Genomic DNA, 17272 nt, shown 5'->3' with positions numbered 1-17272 from the left:
CCAGAAGAGGTTACTTCCTGTTCCGGGGCAGAGGGACCATGGAAATGAACGATGCTGACCAGCACGCAGGACCCCCCCCCAGCAGCGTGCACCCGGGGCGGACCGCCCCCACCGCCCCCCCTTGGTACGCCACTGGAGACAGTGAAACGATTCCTCATCCTTTGCAGTAGAGGAAGGTGACTATCATTACTGCAGCAGACCCTATTGGCCAAAGAGTTATACTAAGTTCTAAGGCCAGCAAAGTTTCAGTGTTGTTTGGGAGTGCTGCTAAGTGGTAGGTGAGGATATAAGGAGGGAGAAAATGGAGGTGAGGGGATACAGAGAAAAAATGGAGATATTATGGACAAATATCTCTGGACTTTTGTTTTCACTTCAGGCAGATGCTGTTATCTATTTTGAAGTATACAGCAATGTTTTTCTTGATTCTGATTTTGGAGAAAAGATATTGTATTGGTACTTAAAAGTTTTTGTATTTTCCAGGGCTTGGAGGCACTTGTGTAAACGTGGGCTGTATTCCCAAAAAACTGATGCACCAGACAGCTCTACTAGGACAAGCCCTGCAAGATTCACGCAAATATGGATGGAAGGTCGACGAAAGAGGTACTGTGTAGAACAAAGGAAAACATTCTGCATTTGTACACGACCAATTGCATGCAGCCTAAAGATGGGCTATGTAATTAAACACGCATAACCCCACACACCCCCACACCCACAGCCTTCCCTTCCCCACATACATGCACACTCACCCACCTACCCACCCATCCACAAACTTTGTAGACATTATACGACAATATACGACCTAATCAACTTTCGTAAATCACTGAAGTCTTATCTCTTCAACAAGGCATACCACAATGATCCACAATAAGATCTGTATCGCATCTTCACTTTCCTGTTACTCTGAATGTTTTCTTTCTATAACTGATTGCTTAATTCTATTATGTTACCCATGTTCTTTATGTAATACCAATTGTATCTTTTAATCTGGAATGGCGAATGTCATGACGGAACATTGTAAGCCACATTGAGCCTGCAAATAGGTGGGAAAATGTGGGATACAAATGCAACAAATAAATAAATAAATACCAATTCTTACCTTGCTTAGGAGAGAGTATATCGGAAACAACAGTTGCCATCTAGCAGTTTACAACTTCTTAGTAAATAAATCAGACTGTGTCCATGTCAGAAATACCAGGACCCCAGACACAACTTTATTTTCAAGAACCCTACTGAGTATGTGCTTTCTTCATGGACCAGCATTTAACCAGTCACCTAAGCGATTTGAACTTTGTACCCTGCCCAGCTTATAATTGAAAAAGAAAAACGCCTATATTGCGACCCAAATCGGGAGATAGACGTTTATCTCACAAAAACGAATAAAGCGGTATAATCGAAAGCCGAATTTGGACGTTTTCAACTGCACTCCGTCGCGGATGCGGACAAAGTTGATGGGGGCGTGTCAAAGGCGTGGTGAAGGTGGAACTGGGGCGTGGTTATCGGCCGATCAGAGATAGGCGCCTTTCGCCGATAATGGAAAAAAAAATATGCGTTTTTAGCGAGAATTTAGGGCACTTTTCCTGGACCCTGTTTTTCCACGAATAGGGCCCCAAAAAGTGCCCTAAATGACCAGATGACCACCAGAGGGAATCAGGGATGACCTCCCCTGACTCCCCCAGTGGTCACTAACCCCCTCCCACCACAAAATATGCCATTTTACAACTTTTTATTTTCACCCTCAAATGTCATACCCACCTCCCTGGCAGCACTATGCAGGTCACTGGAGCAGTTATTAGGGGGTGCAGTGGACGTCAGGCAGGTAGACCCAGGCCCATCCCCCCCCCCACCTGTTACACTTGTGCTGGTAAATGGGAGCCCTCCAAACCGCCCCCCCAAACCCACTGTACCCACATGTAGGTGCCCCCCTTCACCCCTTAGGGCTATAGTAATGGTGTCAGCAGTGGGTTTTGAGGGGGATTTGGGGGGCTCAACACACAAGGGAAGGGTGCTATGCACCTGGGAGCTCTTTTACCTTTTTTTTTTTTTTTGTAAAAGTGCCCCCTTGGGTGCCCAGTTGGTGTCCTGGCATGTGAGGGGGACCAGTGCACTACGAATCCTGGCCCCTCCCACGAACAAATGCCTTGGATTTATTCGTTTTTGAGCCGGGCGCTTTCATTTTCCATTATCGCTGAAAAACAAAAACGCCCAGCTCACAAATTGTCGAATAAAACATGGACGTCTATTTTTTTTCGAAAATACGGTTCGGTCCGCCCCTTCACGGACCCGTTCTCGGAGATAAACGCCCATGGAGATAGACGTTTCCGTTCAATTATGCCCCTCTGTGTCGGCTACAAAAGAAGAAGAATTATAATAGCGGTTATTGTGCTAGTAAGGCTTCGTTTTCTCTTGAAAGTAGAGGGGAATAAGGTCCCATAGATTTCTGTAAAACCCTCTTTATTTAAACAGGCGGCTAGTGCTTTGCTTGTCTTACTACTTGCCAAATGTATTTATAAGATGATACTTAGAGCAGACCCAGGGCCGTGCCTAGGGTCTCTGGCGCCCCCTGCAGACCATCAGTTGGCGCCCCCCCTGCAGACTATCATCAGTTGGTGTGCGTGCGTGCGCGCCCTGATTCCACGGCGCTTTAAATTTACCTCTCTCCGCCTCCGACGTCTGCGCAGCATCAGTGAAAGCGCTGCCTGTCTGACGTCTCTCCACCAGCCTTCCCTTCGCTCGTTCGTTCCCTCTGTATCCCGCCCTCAAGGAAATGACTTCAGAAGAAGGCGGGACACAGAGGGAACGAACAAGCGAAGGGAAGGCTGGTGGAGAGACGTCAGGCAGCGCTTTCACTGACGCGCAGATGTCGGAGGCGGAGCGAGGTAAATTTAAAGCGCCGGGGAATCGGGGATGGAGTGGAGGAATAAGGGTTTTTTTTTTCATACAACTACGGCGCGGCGCCCTTGAAGGCAGGTGCCCCCCTGCAGACTATCATCAGTTGGTGTGCGCGCGTGCGCGCCCCGATTCCACGGTGCTTTAAATTTACCTCTCTCCCCCTCCGACGTCTGCGCAGCATCAGTGAAAGCGCTGCCTGTCTGACGTCTCTCCACCAGCCTTCCCTTCGCTCATTCGTTCCCTCTGTGTCCCGCCTTCTTCTGAAGTCATTTCCTTGAGGGCGGGACACAGAGGGAACGAACAAGCGAAGGGAAGGCTGGTGGAGAGACGTCAGGCAGCGCTTTCACTGATGCTGCGCAGATGTCGGAGGCAGAGCAAGGTAAATTTAAAGCGCCGTGGAATCGGGGATGGAGTGGAGGAATAAGGGTTTTTTTATGCAACTACGGCGCGGCGCCCTTGAAGGCAGGCGCCCCCCCTGTGGCACTTACCGCTCTTACTGTGTTGGCATGGCCCTGAGCAGACCTATCCAAGTGGGTACCATGGACATCATTATTTTCGGTGGATTACACTCATCTCCACTGGCAGGATCATTGGCCACTTTGAAACAAATGGGGGGGGGGGGGAGAGATTTTGGTAGCTCTCTTTGAGACTCCTTTTTCCTATTCTTTGAAAAGATATAGAAAACGCCTTTCCCAAAAATAGCAGTTTAAAAACTTTTCTTAGACCAACAAATACATCGTATCACAAAATGTATTTTATAAGGATTTATTGCAGGGTGTTCCATGTTGTTCACATTAATTATGACATTCTTGGACAAATTAAGCTTAGTTTGGTGAGCAAAGCAAGGAATTCTTTTATAACCTGTGCCGTTTTTTCAAGTTATCAAATCATTGTCCTGTAACTATTCAAAGTGGCTTCTTGACGTGTAAAATGGAGACAGTAGACTAAGGTTACTGCTTCTACTATCCCTGTGTAGTCCATGGACAGTATTAAAGGCAAATGTGATTACATTTTCTTTCTTTGTTCTTTCTGGTATGTTGAATAGTAAAATATGTTTTTTCCTAGGCTTATTTTCATTACCTTCTAATTTTATGTTATAGGCTGTTTTTCTTCCATTATCCTCGGCATCCTCCCAAGGGATGCTGACACTTCTATTGAGTTTATTTCGCTCTCTGCATGATCTAATTGTTGATTATTCCTCTGTTTTTCCCAAATCAATGATTTGTAATTTGAATGTCTTTCAAAGCCCTGCTAAGCTTTGCATTCTCTAATTTCATTTCCCTCCCACTGTCTACTGAAGTTCTTTTGCCTTTGTAACTGCATGCGAGGACCTTCCTGTGCTCAACCTTAGCTATCTTCCACTGTCTTGGCAGGTTCAAATTCTTGCATGAAATTTGCTCTTTTAATTGTAGGTTTTCCCCGTTGGGTTACTTATTGGTATTTACTTTTGAGCAGCCTTATAACTTTCAGTAGTGTTGAAGTAGCCTAGCTGGGTTGAGATGAGAACTCTGGAAAACTGAAACCATCATGAGCACGTGCACTCATAACTGTCCCAATTAAATCCTTCCCTTATTTAGAAAAGTTATTTTCTCCTATTCATGATCTTGCAGTCTCTGGTTGGGCCAATAGCTTTGAGGTTATGTTATGGCAAAATTATAAGATTAGCGTAGGCAGGACTGATTTTTTGGTGGTGTCTGGGTGAGTACTAGGCAGTGCAGATACTGACATTGCCTCCAGCTCTCCTGTCATTAGCCTGTGCCACTGCCATTGACTGGATGGGTCTGAATCCAAAGTGGGAGGGCCACGGCTCACTCAGGTCCACCTGTGGCTTACTCCTCTGGTGCAAAGTACAACAACCAGATGAGTCAGTCCTCTAAGAACATTGCAATCATATTCTACCCTTTCAGGAATGTCCTTTTATCTAAATTGTCTACAGATTGTGATGGAGCACTTGAAGATATACTGTCATATAGAGTTGGCTTATTTGGATTTTGTTCACACCTTTTTCAGTAGTAGCTCAAGGTGAGTTACATTCAGGTACATTGGGTATTTCCCTGGAGGGCCCACAATCTAATGTTGTACTTGAGGCAATAGAGAGTTAAGGGGTCCTTTTACAAAGGCATGCTGAAAAATGGCTTGCAGTAGTGTAGGTGCGGGTTTTGGGCATGCGCCGATCCATTTTTTAGCACGCCTGTAAAAAAGGCCTTTTTTGTTTTGGCTGAAAATAGACGTGTGGCAAAATGAAAATTGCCGCGTGTCCATTTCGGGTCTGAGACCTTACCACCAGCCATTCACCTAGCGGTAAAGACTCACACGGTAACCGGGTGGTAATGACCTACGTGCGCCAAATGCCACTTGGCACGCGTCTGTTATGCGCGCCTGAAAATAAAAAATATTTTTCAGATGTGCGTATCAGACGCGCACCAAAAAATGAAATTACCGCAAGAGCAATGCGATAGTCATGTGGTAACTCCATTGTGGCCCGCATTGGGCACATGTAGATGCTTATTCGGCTTAGTAAAAGGGCCCCTAAGTGAATTACCCATGAGCGCAAGGAGCAGCAGCAGGATTTGAACCGGCCACCTCTGGATGTCAAGACCGGTGCTCTAACCGCTAGGCCATTCCTCCACTGTACATTCTCACTTTTGCTGGCTTGTGCTTTAAGCAGTACCAAATCATTTGTGTAAATTAAAGATAACCAGATAAGCAGTTGAATGTCCTCTTGTTTTTCCCCGCACAGTGAATCATGACTGGGAGGTGATGACTGAAGAGGTTCAGAACTACATTGGCTCATTAAACTGGAACTATCGAGTAGCTCTCCTGGAAAATAGGGTCAAATATGAGAATGGTTTTGGAGTTTTTGTTGGACCACACAGAATTAAGGTATGGTCATCCAGGCAGTTAACATTTTGCTGTTTCTTTTGAACTGAAAAAGCTTCTCTTCACAGAACAAGAGTCATTCAGATAACATGATTTCATTACTTTATTTACAGTCAACCAATAAAATAGGAAAAGAGAAGTCTTTCACAGCTGAGCGATTTCTTATTGCCACGGGTGAGAGGCCTCGGTATTTGGGTGTCCCTGGAGATAAAGAGTACTGCATTACCAGGTGAGATATATATTTACGAGATGAGCAGGGCCGCCAAAAGACTGGGCTGGGCCCAGGGCAAGGCCGCCCCCAGGGCCCCGCCCCTGCTGCCCCGCTACCCCCTCCACCCCTCCGAGGTCACCACCGCTCCCCCCGCCCCTGAGATCGCTGCAGCCACTGCTCCTCCCTCCACCCCCCCCCCCCGAGGTCGCCGCCGCCGCTCCCCCCCTCCATCCACCACCGGGCCAGGCCCCCTGCATTGAAATCGCAGTCTCACCTCCGTGAAAGCAGCACTGAAGGCAGCAGAGCGCCTCCCTTCGGCCCTCCTTCCCTCCTTGTGTCCCGCTTTGGGACGTTATGTCAGATGAGGGGAGGACACAGGGAGGGAAGGAGGGCCGAAGGGAGGCGTTCTGCTGCCTGCAGCGCTGCTTTCACGGAGGTGAGACTGCGATTTCAACGCAGGGGGCAGACGGTCGACGACGGAGGGCGGGTGGGACTGCGGCACTGGGCCCCCCTTGGAGGGCCGTGCCAGGGGAATTTTGTCCCCCCTGCCCCCCCCCTCTCGGCGGCTTTGGAGATGAGCACTTGAAGACCACCTAAATTGTGCAGCAGATATGTGCCTAAATTACACCCGTTTACTTTCCCTTTGAAAATGACCCCACAGAAAGTCCCCAGATGTTTATATCGGCTGTTTAGGTCGCAGAAGTTTTCTGACTTACTTTACAGGCATTCATGCTAATCTCTCCCAAACCCTGCCCCCCCAAAACACCTCCATGTAGTTTGTCTAAATTTGTGCAAATACAGGCTTTGGGGGAGATTCTGTATATGGTGCCTAAAAAAATCAGCGTGGAAATCAATGCTGACTAAGCTTATTCTATAAGCGGTGCCTAGATTTAGGCGCAGCATATAGAATGTGCTTAGTTGATATCTCAGCGCCTAAAACTATGCACCTCCATTTACGCTAATGAAAATGTGGCCTAAATCCCATTGCGTAGATGTAGGCACATTATACACGCCTTCATTTCGGAATGCTCATGAAACACACCCATTTCCATGGCTGTAACCATGCCCCTTTTTGGCTATGCACATTAGAAGTTAGGCGCACTGTGTTATAGAATACACTTAGTGAGTTGTGCACGTAAATTGTAATTATTGCTTGGGTAAGAGCTGTTACCAGTGCTGATTAGGGAAAGGGAATGGCACTTGATATACTGTCTTTCTGTGGTTTTTGCAACTACATTCAAAGCAGTTTACATATATTCAAGTACTTATTTTGTACCTGGGGCATTGGAGGGTTAAGTGACTTTCCCAGAGTTACAAGGAGCTGCAGTGGGAATCGAACCCAGTTCCCTAGGATCAAAGTCTGCTGCACTAACCACTAGGCTACTCCTCCATGCCAGTTAAGCCAATTAAGTTACGCATATTGTTATAGAATACGCTTGGATTTTGGCGTGGATCACTAGGCGTGCTATATAGAATCCGGGGGTATATATATTCATATAGTCTGGGCAATCTTTAAAAGGCTGCACAGTTTTACACACAGAAATGCCTTTTAAAATTATCTCTTTCAGAAGATTAAAGATTTTGTTTTAGTTTTTCTTCTTAGAGCCATGCATGTTGGCTTGAATATGCTTTAGGTCAAGTAAATCTTTTCTGTTTAACAGAAATAGGTTCAGTTCTGCCATTTTTTTTTTTTTGCAGATATATACAACGTTTTTTTCCAAATCTGTATTGTGCCTTAGTTATTCATGCTGTGCACAATGCTAGTTATTCTTTGTATGCAAAACTTCAGTTCCAGGCACATGTCCTTATGCATTGTGTGCACATGGTAAAATTCCAGAGTCACTACGACATATTTGAGTCAATATTCAGATGCCGCAGTCAGCATTTGTTTTAAAAGCTGGCTGCAGGGTTTAACTTGTCCACGTATTCAGTGCCACTGACTACAGGAGCTGGTATTCAGTGTTGACTGGTGCTACTGTGTAGCTATCTGGACAGTGGCTGAATATCACTGAATATCCATATAGGACTAAATTCTGTTAAAGCTGAAATAGCGGTGCTGAAAAATTCTAAGTGCTATTCTATAAACCGTGCTCAAAGGGGGTCTTTTACTAAGGCTCACTAGCGTTTCTAGCGTATGCTAAAAATAGGCACACGCTAGAGACACCAGTGTATTCCTATGGGCGTCTCTAGTGTTTAGCACGTGCCTGTTTTTAGCACGCACTAAAAAATGCTAGCATGCCTTAATAAAAGACCCCCAAAGTTAGACACCATTTATAGAATAGTGCATAGCACTGGGAACCGCCACTGCATTCAAGCATGACCATTTACACCAACAAAACCTTGGTGTAAATCCTCTTGCCTAAATTAGGCGTGGATCCCCCCTATTCTATAACAATGCGCCTAAACCTATGCAGCCGGCTTCTCTTACATAAGCGCACAACTATGGAATGGGCTCCCAAAAGCTGTGAAAACAATCCACGACCACTTGAACTTCAGGAAATCACTAAACACCAACCTCTTCAAAAAGGCCTACCCCAATGACCCCATGTAACCATCTTCACCAACACAGCATGACTATGATCAAACAGGACAACACGCAATCTTCATCCATTCCGACCCTCCACTTATACCTCATACGATCACTATACAACTTTGTATTTGTTAACCACCAACTGGGCAAACGCCTTTGACGGTACTATGTAAGCCACATTGAGCCTGCAAATAGGTGGGAAAATGTGGGGTACAAATGCAAGAAATAAATAAATAAACTGCAGGAATGCCCCTGATCTGCCCGTGACTTTCCCATGGCCAAGCCTCTTTTTTTGTTCCACATGTAAAAGTTGCACGCAGAACCGGGTACATAAATTTTACACATGTAGATTTTAATTGATAGGGCCCAATTATCAGCACTAATTGGCTCATTCAGTTAAATTGTATGTGCAAATTGGCTGTGTGCCCAAATTTGCATGCACAATTTAAAGAGCCATTTCTAGAATTTAGGGGACAATGCCACTGAAAATTCACAGATGGTCCCAGATAAGACACTTATCCAGAAAGCCCCCACCGCTATACAAACACGTTCTTTTAATTATCCAGTCAATTGGTTCTAAATTTATCTCTGACTATAACTGTTCTACCAAGACGGGAGGAGCAGGTGAAAGAAGGCAGAGGAGGAAGAGGGACTCTCTCTTCCTCATGCAGAGAAGAGGCTGATTTTCAACATGAATGCAAACCTCTGAATAGATTTTCTGTGTATTAAGAGTAAAATATTTTATATGTATAAACAATTCTATTCTCCTTCATTCTTCACTAGTATATCTGGAAGCCTATTATATGCAAACAATGATTTCTTCAACTATGATGCCTCATTTATACAATTCTTGCTGTGGTATTGAGTTCTGATCTTCTCTCTTTGCCAGTGATGACCTTTTTTCACTTCCCTACTGTCCGGGAAAGACCCTTGTGGTTGGAGCTTCTTATGTGGCACTGGAATGTGCAGGGTTCCTTGTTGGTCTGGGACTGGATGTCACTGTGATGGTGCGATCCGTTCTTCTGAGAGGCTTTGACCAGCAAATGGCCAACAGGATTGGTGAATATATGGAAGAACATGGGGTGAAGTTTTTAAAGCAGTTTGTGCCAACCAAGGTCAGTTGAGTGTTTTGGAAATTTCTTGATTATAGAAGCATTCATAAATACAATTACATATTTAGATGAGTTTCCATTCCTACACTTTAATACTGTTGTGGGTTATTATCTCTTGATTGTTGGAAAGATCCAGTATGGCAATCATTGTTCATATTTCCAGTGCTCCTTTAGCCAGGGTAGATCCTTTCAGAATCCAGCGAAGTTTTGTTTAATTGTTGTGCATGTTACCATCAACTGAAATTCAAGTCTAACAAAGATTGTTGCCTTTCACCCCTTCCCTTCTACTGTAAGTGAAATTATGACTCGTTATAGGGATATGTAGCTTAAGATTGTTGAAAAAGTGATCATCAACATGTAGATAATTTACAGCTGTTCACTTCCTGATGCTGTACATAGTGGCTGGAATTGAAGCCTTTTGTCCTCTATATTACTACTAGCCGTTGAGCCCGTTAAAACGGGCTATTGGGTCGCCGCTGCCCCCTCCCCCCGAGGTCGCCGCTGGCCCCTCCCTCTGAGGTCGCCGCTGGCCCCTCCCCCCCCCGAGGTCGCCACTGCCGGTACCCCCCCCCGAGTTCGCTGCGCCAGTACCCCCCCCCCCCAAGTCGCCTCTTCGCTATTCAACTTACATCTCCGGAGCAGGCAGATCAGCTGAGCTCCCGTCGGCCTTCCTTCTCTGCCTGTGTCCTGCCCTCGTGTGATGTAACGTCAGCGAGGGCGGGACACAGGCAGGGAAGGAAGGCCAACAGCAGTTCAGCTGATCTGCCTGCTCCGGAGATGTAAGTTGAATAGCGAAGAGACGGGCCGGGTGGAGGGGTGGCGGCGGCGGCGACTCTGGGGGGGAGGGGGAGCGGTGGCGACCTCGGCGGTTCCCTCCCCTTCGTGCAGTTTCCCTCTCTGTCCTGCCCCCCCCCTCGTCATCATGTATTGATGCGGGGACGGGACAGAGAGGGAAGTCTACTGCGCATTTGCGAGTGAGTACGGTCACTCGCCGTTTATATGTTTGATTATTATATTAATTTACACTTGTATACTGCCCTTCTTGCACAAAAGTATGAACCAAAGAAGTTTGCAATAATAAATAATACAGTCAAATACATCGGCGATATTCACTTTCAATCCTCAAGGGCTGCAAACAGGTTGGATTTACAGGCGTCTCTAATGAATGTACATTAAACAATTTTGCATACATTGGAGTCAGTATTGCAGCCGTCTAGGTGGTTCTGCGTCCAAGGGCGATGAAGAACCATAAAGTAGACTACACAAGAAGAATACACAAATAGGTAGTGGTAGCGTTTATGATGTATTCAGCCCAAAGACCATGTAGAACCCTCTGATATGTATTCTCTGGTCTACAAGTCCAGGGGCCCAGGTGCCAAAATCCAGTGGTGGAAGGCAATAGCTTCAGATTGTATTGGCTGCAGAGAAGTACAGGAAGTGCTTCTTTGCTTTTCACGGTTGCTCTTACCCTACTGTTGGTTTACTGGCTTTTAGTGCAGTAGACAGATAGTCAAGAAATGGTGGAGGAGGTGGGAGCATGATTCTGAGAGAGAGGGGGCTTCCTATCTGCTTTGCTCCTTCTTGCCATTGCTCATGTTGTACAGTAGTAAAGAGTGAAGTGGCTGAGCAGGGAAGAGCTGTGTGAAGAAGAGGAAGGGGGAAAAAAAGCCAAGACGGGAGGAGCAGGTGAAAGAAGGCAGAGGAGGAAGAGGGACTCTCTCTTCCTCATGCAGAGAAGAGGCAATGAGAAGGGAAGCAAGAGTAGATGAGCAAAGGGCTGGGAAGGAACAGTAGACAGTATTGCTGCAGAGATGAGGAGCTATGTGACCCTGTGTAAACACTGGGAGAAAAAAAATCTGGGGATTTATGCAGAGGAAGAAATGGCGAAAAGAGAGGTACACAGGCAGACCTGAGGTACCTGAGAGAGGAGAAGAAAAGGAACGACGCTGTTTGGGAGGGACTGAAGAGGAGAGCAGAAAACATCTAGGAGAATAAGTAGCACGTTACTCAACATTTTCTGAAATTGCTGTGTGGGCACTCACGTGTCTTTCCTCAGCTAGGTTACCTCCAAGACGGATCCCTTCCCATTGTCTTCTGCTTAATTTGTTGATAGCGCTTCCTGCAAAACAGGCTTAATTCTGCCTACATAGCAAATTTTGACACCATCATATGAGCCAGAAAAAATGATTTTTTTTCACTGCTCCCTTGCTAATTTCGACGTGAATATGATGTAGAAGTTATTATGGTCCCCCAACCAGAGAGGGTGGTAGATTCTTGGAATGCCCTCCCGCGGGAGGTGGTGGAGGTGCCCTGATCGTGGCTGAATAGATTTGGGTGAGCTGGAGTGTAGCTTTTCAGGGACTTCACGTTAACTTCAGAAATTTTAGAACAAGGACAGTGCTGGGCAGATTTCTATGGTCTGTGCCCTGAAAATGGCAAGGACAAATCAGGGTCAGGTATACATATGAAGTATCACATACCATGTGTAATGAATTTATCTTGTTGGGCAGACTGGATGAACTGTACAGGTCTTTTCTGTCATCATCTACTATGTTACTCATTTTTAGTGATTCGATAGATCTGTTTCTCATACTTCTTTTTTAGTGATTCTACTAGATCTACTTGGATTGAACTGGGGACTCTATATGGCAGGGCACAGCCCTGCTATTGAATAACCACAGAATTGTATTTAAGAACAGAAATAATTTTTGAGGGATTTTATTAAGCATGTCTCTACAACCACATATAAAGGGAGAATGCTTATTGCTCCCTTTGTGCAGAGGCCTGGCTCTGTATTCAGGAATTTGTAGGCTTCTCAAACAAACTTCAGCCAGCTTTTCTCATTTTTTTGACTTGGCACCTTTTTCCTGCTTTTGGGTATCTATCTTAATTGAAACCAGCCTCTACTGGTCTAGGATGCCATGTATTACCATTTGCCACTACCTGTGGGGTTGCTCAGCAGGAGGCCATACTCCTTATCTCCTTCTAGAAGCCCTAAGTCCAACCAAATTGCATAAGGATTAAACTTTCTTCCTTGTAGAGGTTGTGAGCGTTGCCTCTACAGCACCCCCTTCGGAGGGAGAGAAAGGAAAGTGGAAAGGGGAATGGGACTTGATATACCACCTTGCTATATTCAAACCGGTTTACATAGAATATACAGGTACTTATTTGTACCTGGGGCAATGGAGGGTTGAGTGACTTGCCCAGAGTCCCAAGGAGCTACAGTGAGAATCAAACCCAGTTCCCCAGAATCTTCAAATAGTAGTAACATTCCAGAATCTCAAATAGTAGCAACAGCAGCATTCCATGTAGAATCTTCAAATAGTAGTAACATTCCAGAATCTGAAATAGTAGCAACAGCAACATTCCATGTAGAATCTCAAATAGGGAAAGGGAAATGGGACTTAATATACCGCCTTTCTGAGGATTTTGCAACTGCATTCAAAGCGGTTTACATAGTATATACAGGTACTTATTTGTACCTGGGGCAATGGAGGGTTAAGTGACTGCCCAGAGTCACAAGGAGCTGCAGTGGGAATCGAACCCAGTTCCCCAGGATCAAAGTCCGCTGCACCTTACCTGCCACCGAGCCACTATGCTGGGCCCCATATCTCATCCTGCCATTTGCTGCATTGACAACAATCGTAGTATCCTGTATAAGTAAAGGTAATATAGATGAATAATCAGTATGGACTCAGAGCAGCTCAATGTGTTGTACTCTTAGAAATGTATTTGTTTTAGTAATCTCATATTACACCAGAGCAGTTTATCTGTAGAAATGTTTCATGTTTTATTGCTGCATGCTTCATGGAAAATTAAATATCTTTGTTTAAATATTACAGATTGAACAAATTGAGGAGGGAATTCCAGGAAAACTAAAGGTGACAGCGGAGTCTACAGATGGCTGTCAAATCACCGAGGAGTACAATACGGTGAGTGGTTCCTTTCATCAATAAAATGATGTGCAAAAATTCTAGAAAACACTAGAGGACAGTATTGCTGTTTTGAGCGTTTCCATGTTCTGCATCCAGTTTTATATTATTCATATATAGGACACAGTTTTAACAGCCTGTTTATCTTCTCAAAGTAACAAAAGAATAGTGAGGGCAATTGTGGAGAGACCACACAATTACAAGGGACATGCACACCGTCAGATGCCTGTCTCTTCTGTCACCCTTCTGATGTCTGAATGAGTTTGTAGTTTCCCTTCACAATTCACAGTTGACATGTTATTTAAAATTACATGGAATAAACTTCTATTATTCCCTTGAGTGCATGGCATGTTTGTCATTTGTCTCATTATTATTATAAATGATTTTTAATTATAGCTTAGGAAACTGAGGCACAAAAAGATAAAGTATCAATGCGGAGGGCAATTTTCTAGCATGCCTATTTACTAAGGTGCACTAGCTAACGCTGGAGATACCCATATATTCCTGTGGGTGTCTTTAGCGTTAGCACACACTAAAAATGCTAGCGTGTCTATAGCGCGACTTAGTAAACAAGGCCCTTAGGCTGGCAAACCAAAGTACAAAAAAGAACAGTCTTCCGCCCAGTACAACAGAAGTACAACAGAAACAAGGAACAGCGGAAGGAACGACCACACAATGACTAGGAAATCAAGGTGTTGCTGCCAAGACTTGACATGACTCGTGTTTTGGCACCTAGGCCTTCATCAGGAGTCTAAAAAACAATATACATAAAAACATAAATTCTAAGTAAAAATATCAAATACAACATAACACTCAAATTAAAATAAATAAGCATTTTCATGTTTTATTTGCTCCTTAGTTGTTTTCTTTTTTATTTTAATTTGAGTGTTATGTTGTATTTGATATTTTTACTTAGAATTTATGGTTTTATATATATTGTTTTTTTAGATTCCTGATGGAGACCTAGGCTGTCAAAGCATATAGGCACATATGTTGTGTGCTCATTTTATAAAAGCCACCAATTCTAATAAAATTGTGTTTCGAGCAGTAAACACTCTTCTTTAGGGGAAGATCGATTCAATAATCTAGTTAATTTATTGGTTTACTATCTCGCCCTTTGAGATAACTTCAGGGCGGCTTACAATCTAATAAATCTTTTTACAGAGCTTCCAATCTTCAGCAGGTTATCCACTCTCTTTTCAAAGCATTTGTTTCCACTGGCTCTCTAAGACTTCTTACACAGTCTACCCCCACTGCTTGAAACATGATTGTGTTGGTCCCAAACCCCGCCAGCTGAAGACTCCCGGCATCTCTCCCTCCCTTCCCCTGTAGGTGATCCAACATTTCTCAAGCTCCCCCCCCCCCCCCCCCACACACCCTTGTAACTCTTAAACACTTCAGTCTTTGCTAGCAGTGAGTAGTGACTCATATATACTGCAGTGCAGCCTCCCCAGCTTTTACTTTGACATGGTCCCGCCTATGTGGAAACAGGAAGTTGCATCAGAGGGAAGACTGTGGAGCCGGTGATCAGTAGATGAGTCTACTCACTGCTGGAAAAGTACTGGGGGATTTGAGAGATGCTAAATTGCCTGCGATGGGAGGGGAAGAGAGATAGAGAAATACTAGGCGGGGTAGGGGTTCTCATGCACACCCAAAATTGTGTAACTAGTTACACCACTGCCCTCTGCTTATGATTATCATGATCTGAAACTAATCTCCCTGTTTACTCAGCCGTGCACTAATGCTGATACAGCCCATTCAGTAATGCGGCTTAGTAAACGGGGGAGGGGGGGGGGTAAGTATTTTTGTTTATTATACAAATTTAAAATTATACAAAGGCTGTTTTTTTATTGATTTTTGAAATCACTTTTGATATGTAAACGTTTTTACTTTAGAGAAGTTTGATCTGATGATGATATTTAAGGCGAAGCAGAAGGATATGCTATGAATTGCAGCTTTTTTGAGCTTCTTAAATTTGATGGCCTAAACTCTCTATGTTATAAATAAGGAGGACTTTTACTAAAGATTAACATGTGTTATGTACCAAAGGATCCATTTTATTCCTATGGGCCCTGCTACAGATAACGTGTACTAATCTTTAGTAAAAGACCCCAAAGCTTTTCAAGCTATATATGAATATTTTTATTTTACAAAGGAAACATATACACCTGTTTGCCTTTTAAAGGGTCCAATATTCAAAGGGGCTTAACCAGGTTAAACCTCTCTGAGCTGGCCTGCTGCCAATATGCAGTGGCATGTAAGCGAGTAGAGCCACTGAATATTGCCAGTAACTGGCCATTCCTTAACTATTTAGGTTAGGAGTGGAGCTCGAGCAGAGCTGCAACTTAGTTGGTTAGCAATGATATTCAATTCGCTGACTGGCTAAGCAAACGCGTAAAGTTACAACAGCAAAACAGCTTGAGTAGGTTAAATGCTGTTCCGCATTATCAGTTCCCTTATAAAATTACCACGTTGGTGAGGGTATTTCATCTTGCCTTCCATGAAATTTTGTAACTTGTAGTTCAGGTTTTCCTTCATTTTGATCTCACGTTTCTATGCCTCATGGTAACTTTCCTGCTTACTGGGAAGAATGGGACCACTGAAGGTAACCAAAAGAAATGGACATCTACAACCTTGTTTATCCACAATTTTTTAAACAATGCGCACAATTGCTCATAGAATCATTGATGTTTTGCAGGTGTTGCTAGCAATAGGAAGAGACCCTTGCACAAGAAATATTGGTCTAGACATAGCTGGGGTGAAGATCAATGAAAAGTAAGCCAACTCATCTATGCTTTGACTATGCTTTTCTGATGTACTATTGTAATGCTCCATTACTGAAAATGGAGGAGACCAAACAAAATGAGCAAGACAGTTTTAGCTCTCAATAATACAACATGCACACCACTGCCAAGTTACCCAGTTTCAAGAGGAAGATTTTGGGCAAATTCTGGATTTCTGATAAACCCCATCCTGATACATTCTGATCGCTACAATTCTGATTTCAATATGTAGAATCCAGGGGCGTAGCCAGACAACAGATTTTGGGTGGGCCTAGGCAAGAAGTGGGTGGGCACCAAGTGTTCTCCCCCACCAGCACCAAAAAAAATCTCAGCTGGCGAGAAAATGCTTCTTTACATCTTGGCTTACCATCAGGGGGAAGTCTTCAGCTGATATAGCTTGGGATCTCCACCAGCTACCACTAAATGTGTGCTACTGTTGGGTGGGCATGAACCCTAAGTCGGTGGACCCTGGCCCACCCAGGCCCACCTGTGGCTACGCCACTGGTAGAATCAGTGACTACAAATACCACATAAATAAATAAATAAATAAATAAAATAAATGTAAGTTCAAAATCAGGACTGGCCATAAAGAGGGGCATAATCGAAAGGGACGCCCAAGTTTCGCCGAGGATGTCCTCGCAAAACATCCCGATGGAGGGGCCGAAACAAGATGGACGTCCATCTTTTGTTTCGATAATACGGTCGGGGACGCCCAAGTCTTGAAATTTAGGTCGTCCTTAGAGATGATCGTTTCTGAGTTTCGGCGATAATGGAAACCAAGGATGTCCATCTCAGAAACGACCAAATGCGCAAGCCCTTTGGTCGTGGGAGGAGCCAGCATTCATAGTGCAATGGTCCCCCTGACATGCAAGGACACCAACCGGGCACCCTAGGGGGCACTGCAGTGGACTTCAGAAATTGTTCCCAGGTACTTA

At 44.5% G+C, this 17272-nt stretch overlaps 1 protein-coding gene across 1 annotated transcript in view; it reads left to right on the top strand.

Annotated features, from left to right (window-relative positions):
- The window catches only part of TXNRD1 (thioredoxin reductase 1), a 67934-nt gene that overhangs the window by 23731 nt on the left and 26931 nt on the right, over positions 1–17272 (top strand). Inside the window, exons 4-9 of the mRNA XM_030214705.1 lie at positions 481–600; positions 5630–5772; positions 5883–5998; positions 9400–9625; positions 13465–13554; positions 16253–16329. Coding sequence (XP_030070565.1) covers positions 481–600; positions 5630–5772; positions 5883–5998; positions 9400–9625; positions 13465–13554; positions 16253–16329 — 772 coding nt within the window. The remainder of the gene's footprint in view (positions 1–480; positions 601–5629; positions 5773–5882; positions 5999–9399; positions 9626–13464; positions 13555–16252; positions 16330–17272) is intronic.

The sequence above is a fragment of the Microcaecilia unicolor genome, chromosome 9 (assembly GCF_901765095.1).
Source record: "Microcaecilia unicolor chromosome 9, aMicUni1.1, whole genome shotgun sequence".
In the NCBI taxonomy this organism is placed as follows: domain Eukaryota; kingdom Metazoa; phylum Chordata; class Amphibia; order Gymnophiona; family Siphonopidae; genus Microcaecilia; species Microcaecilia unicolor.
Note: the sequence above shows the minus strand (reverse complement) of the source record. Positions and strands in the feature narration are given on the sequence as shown.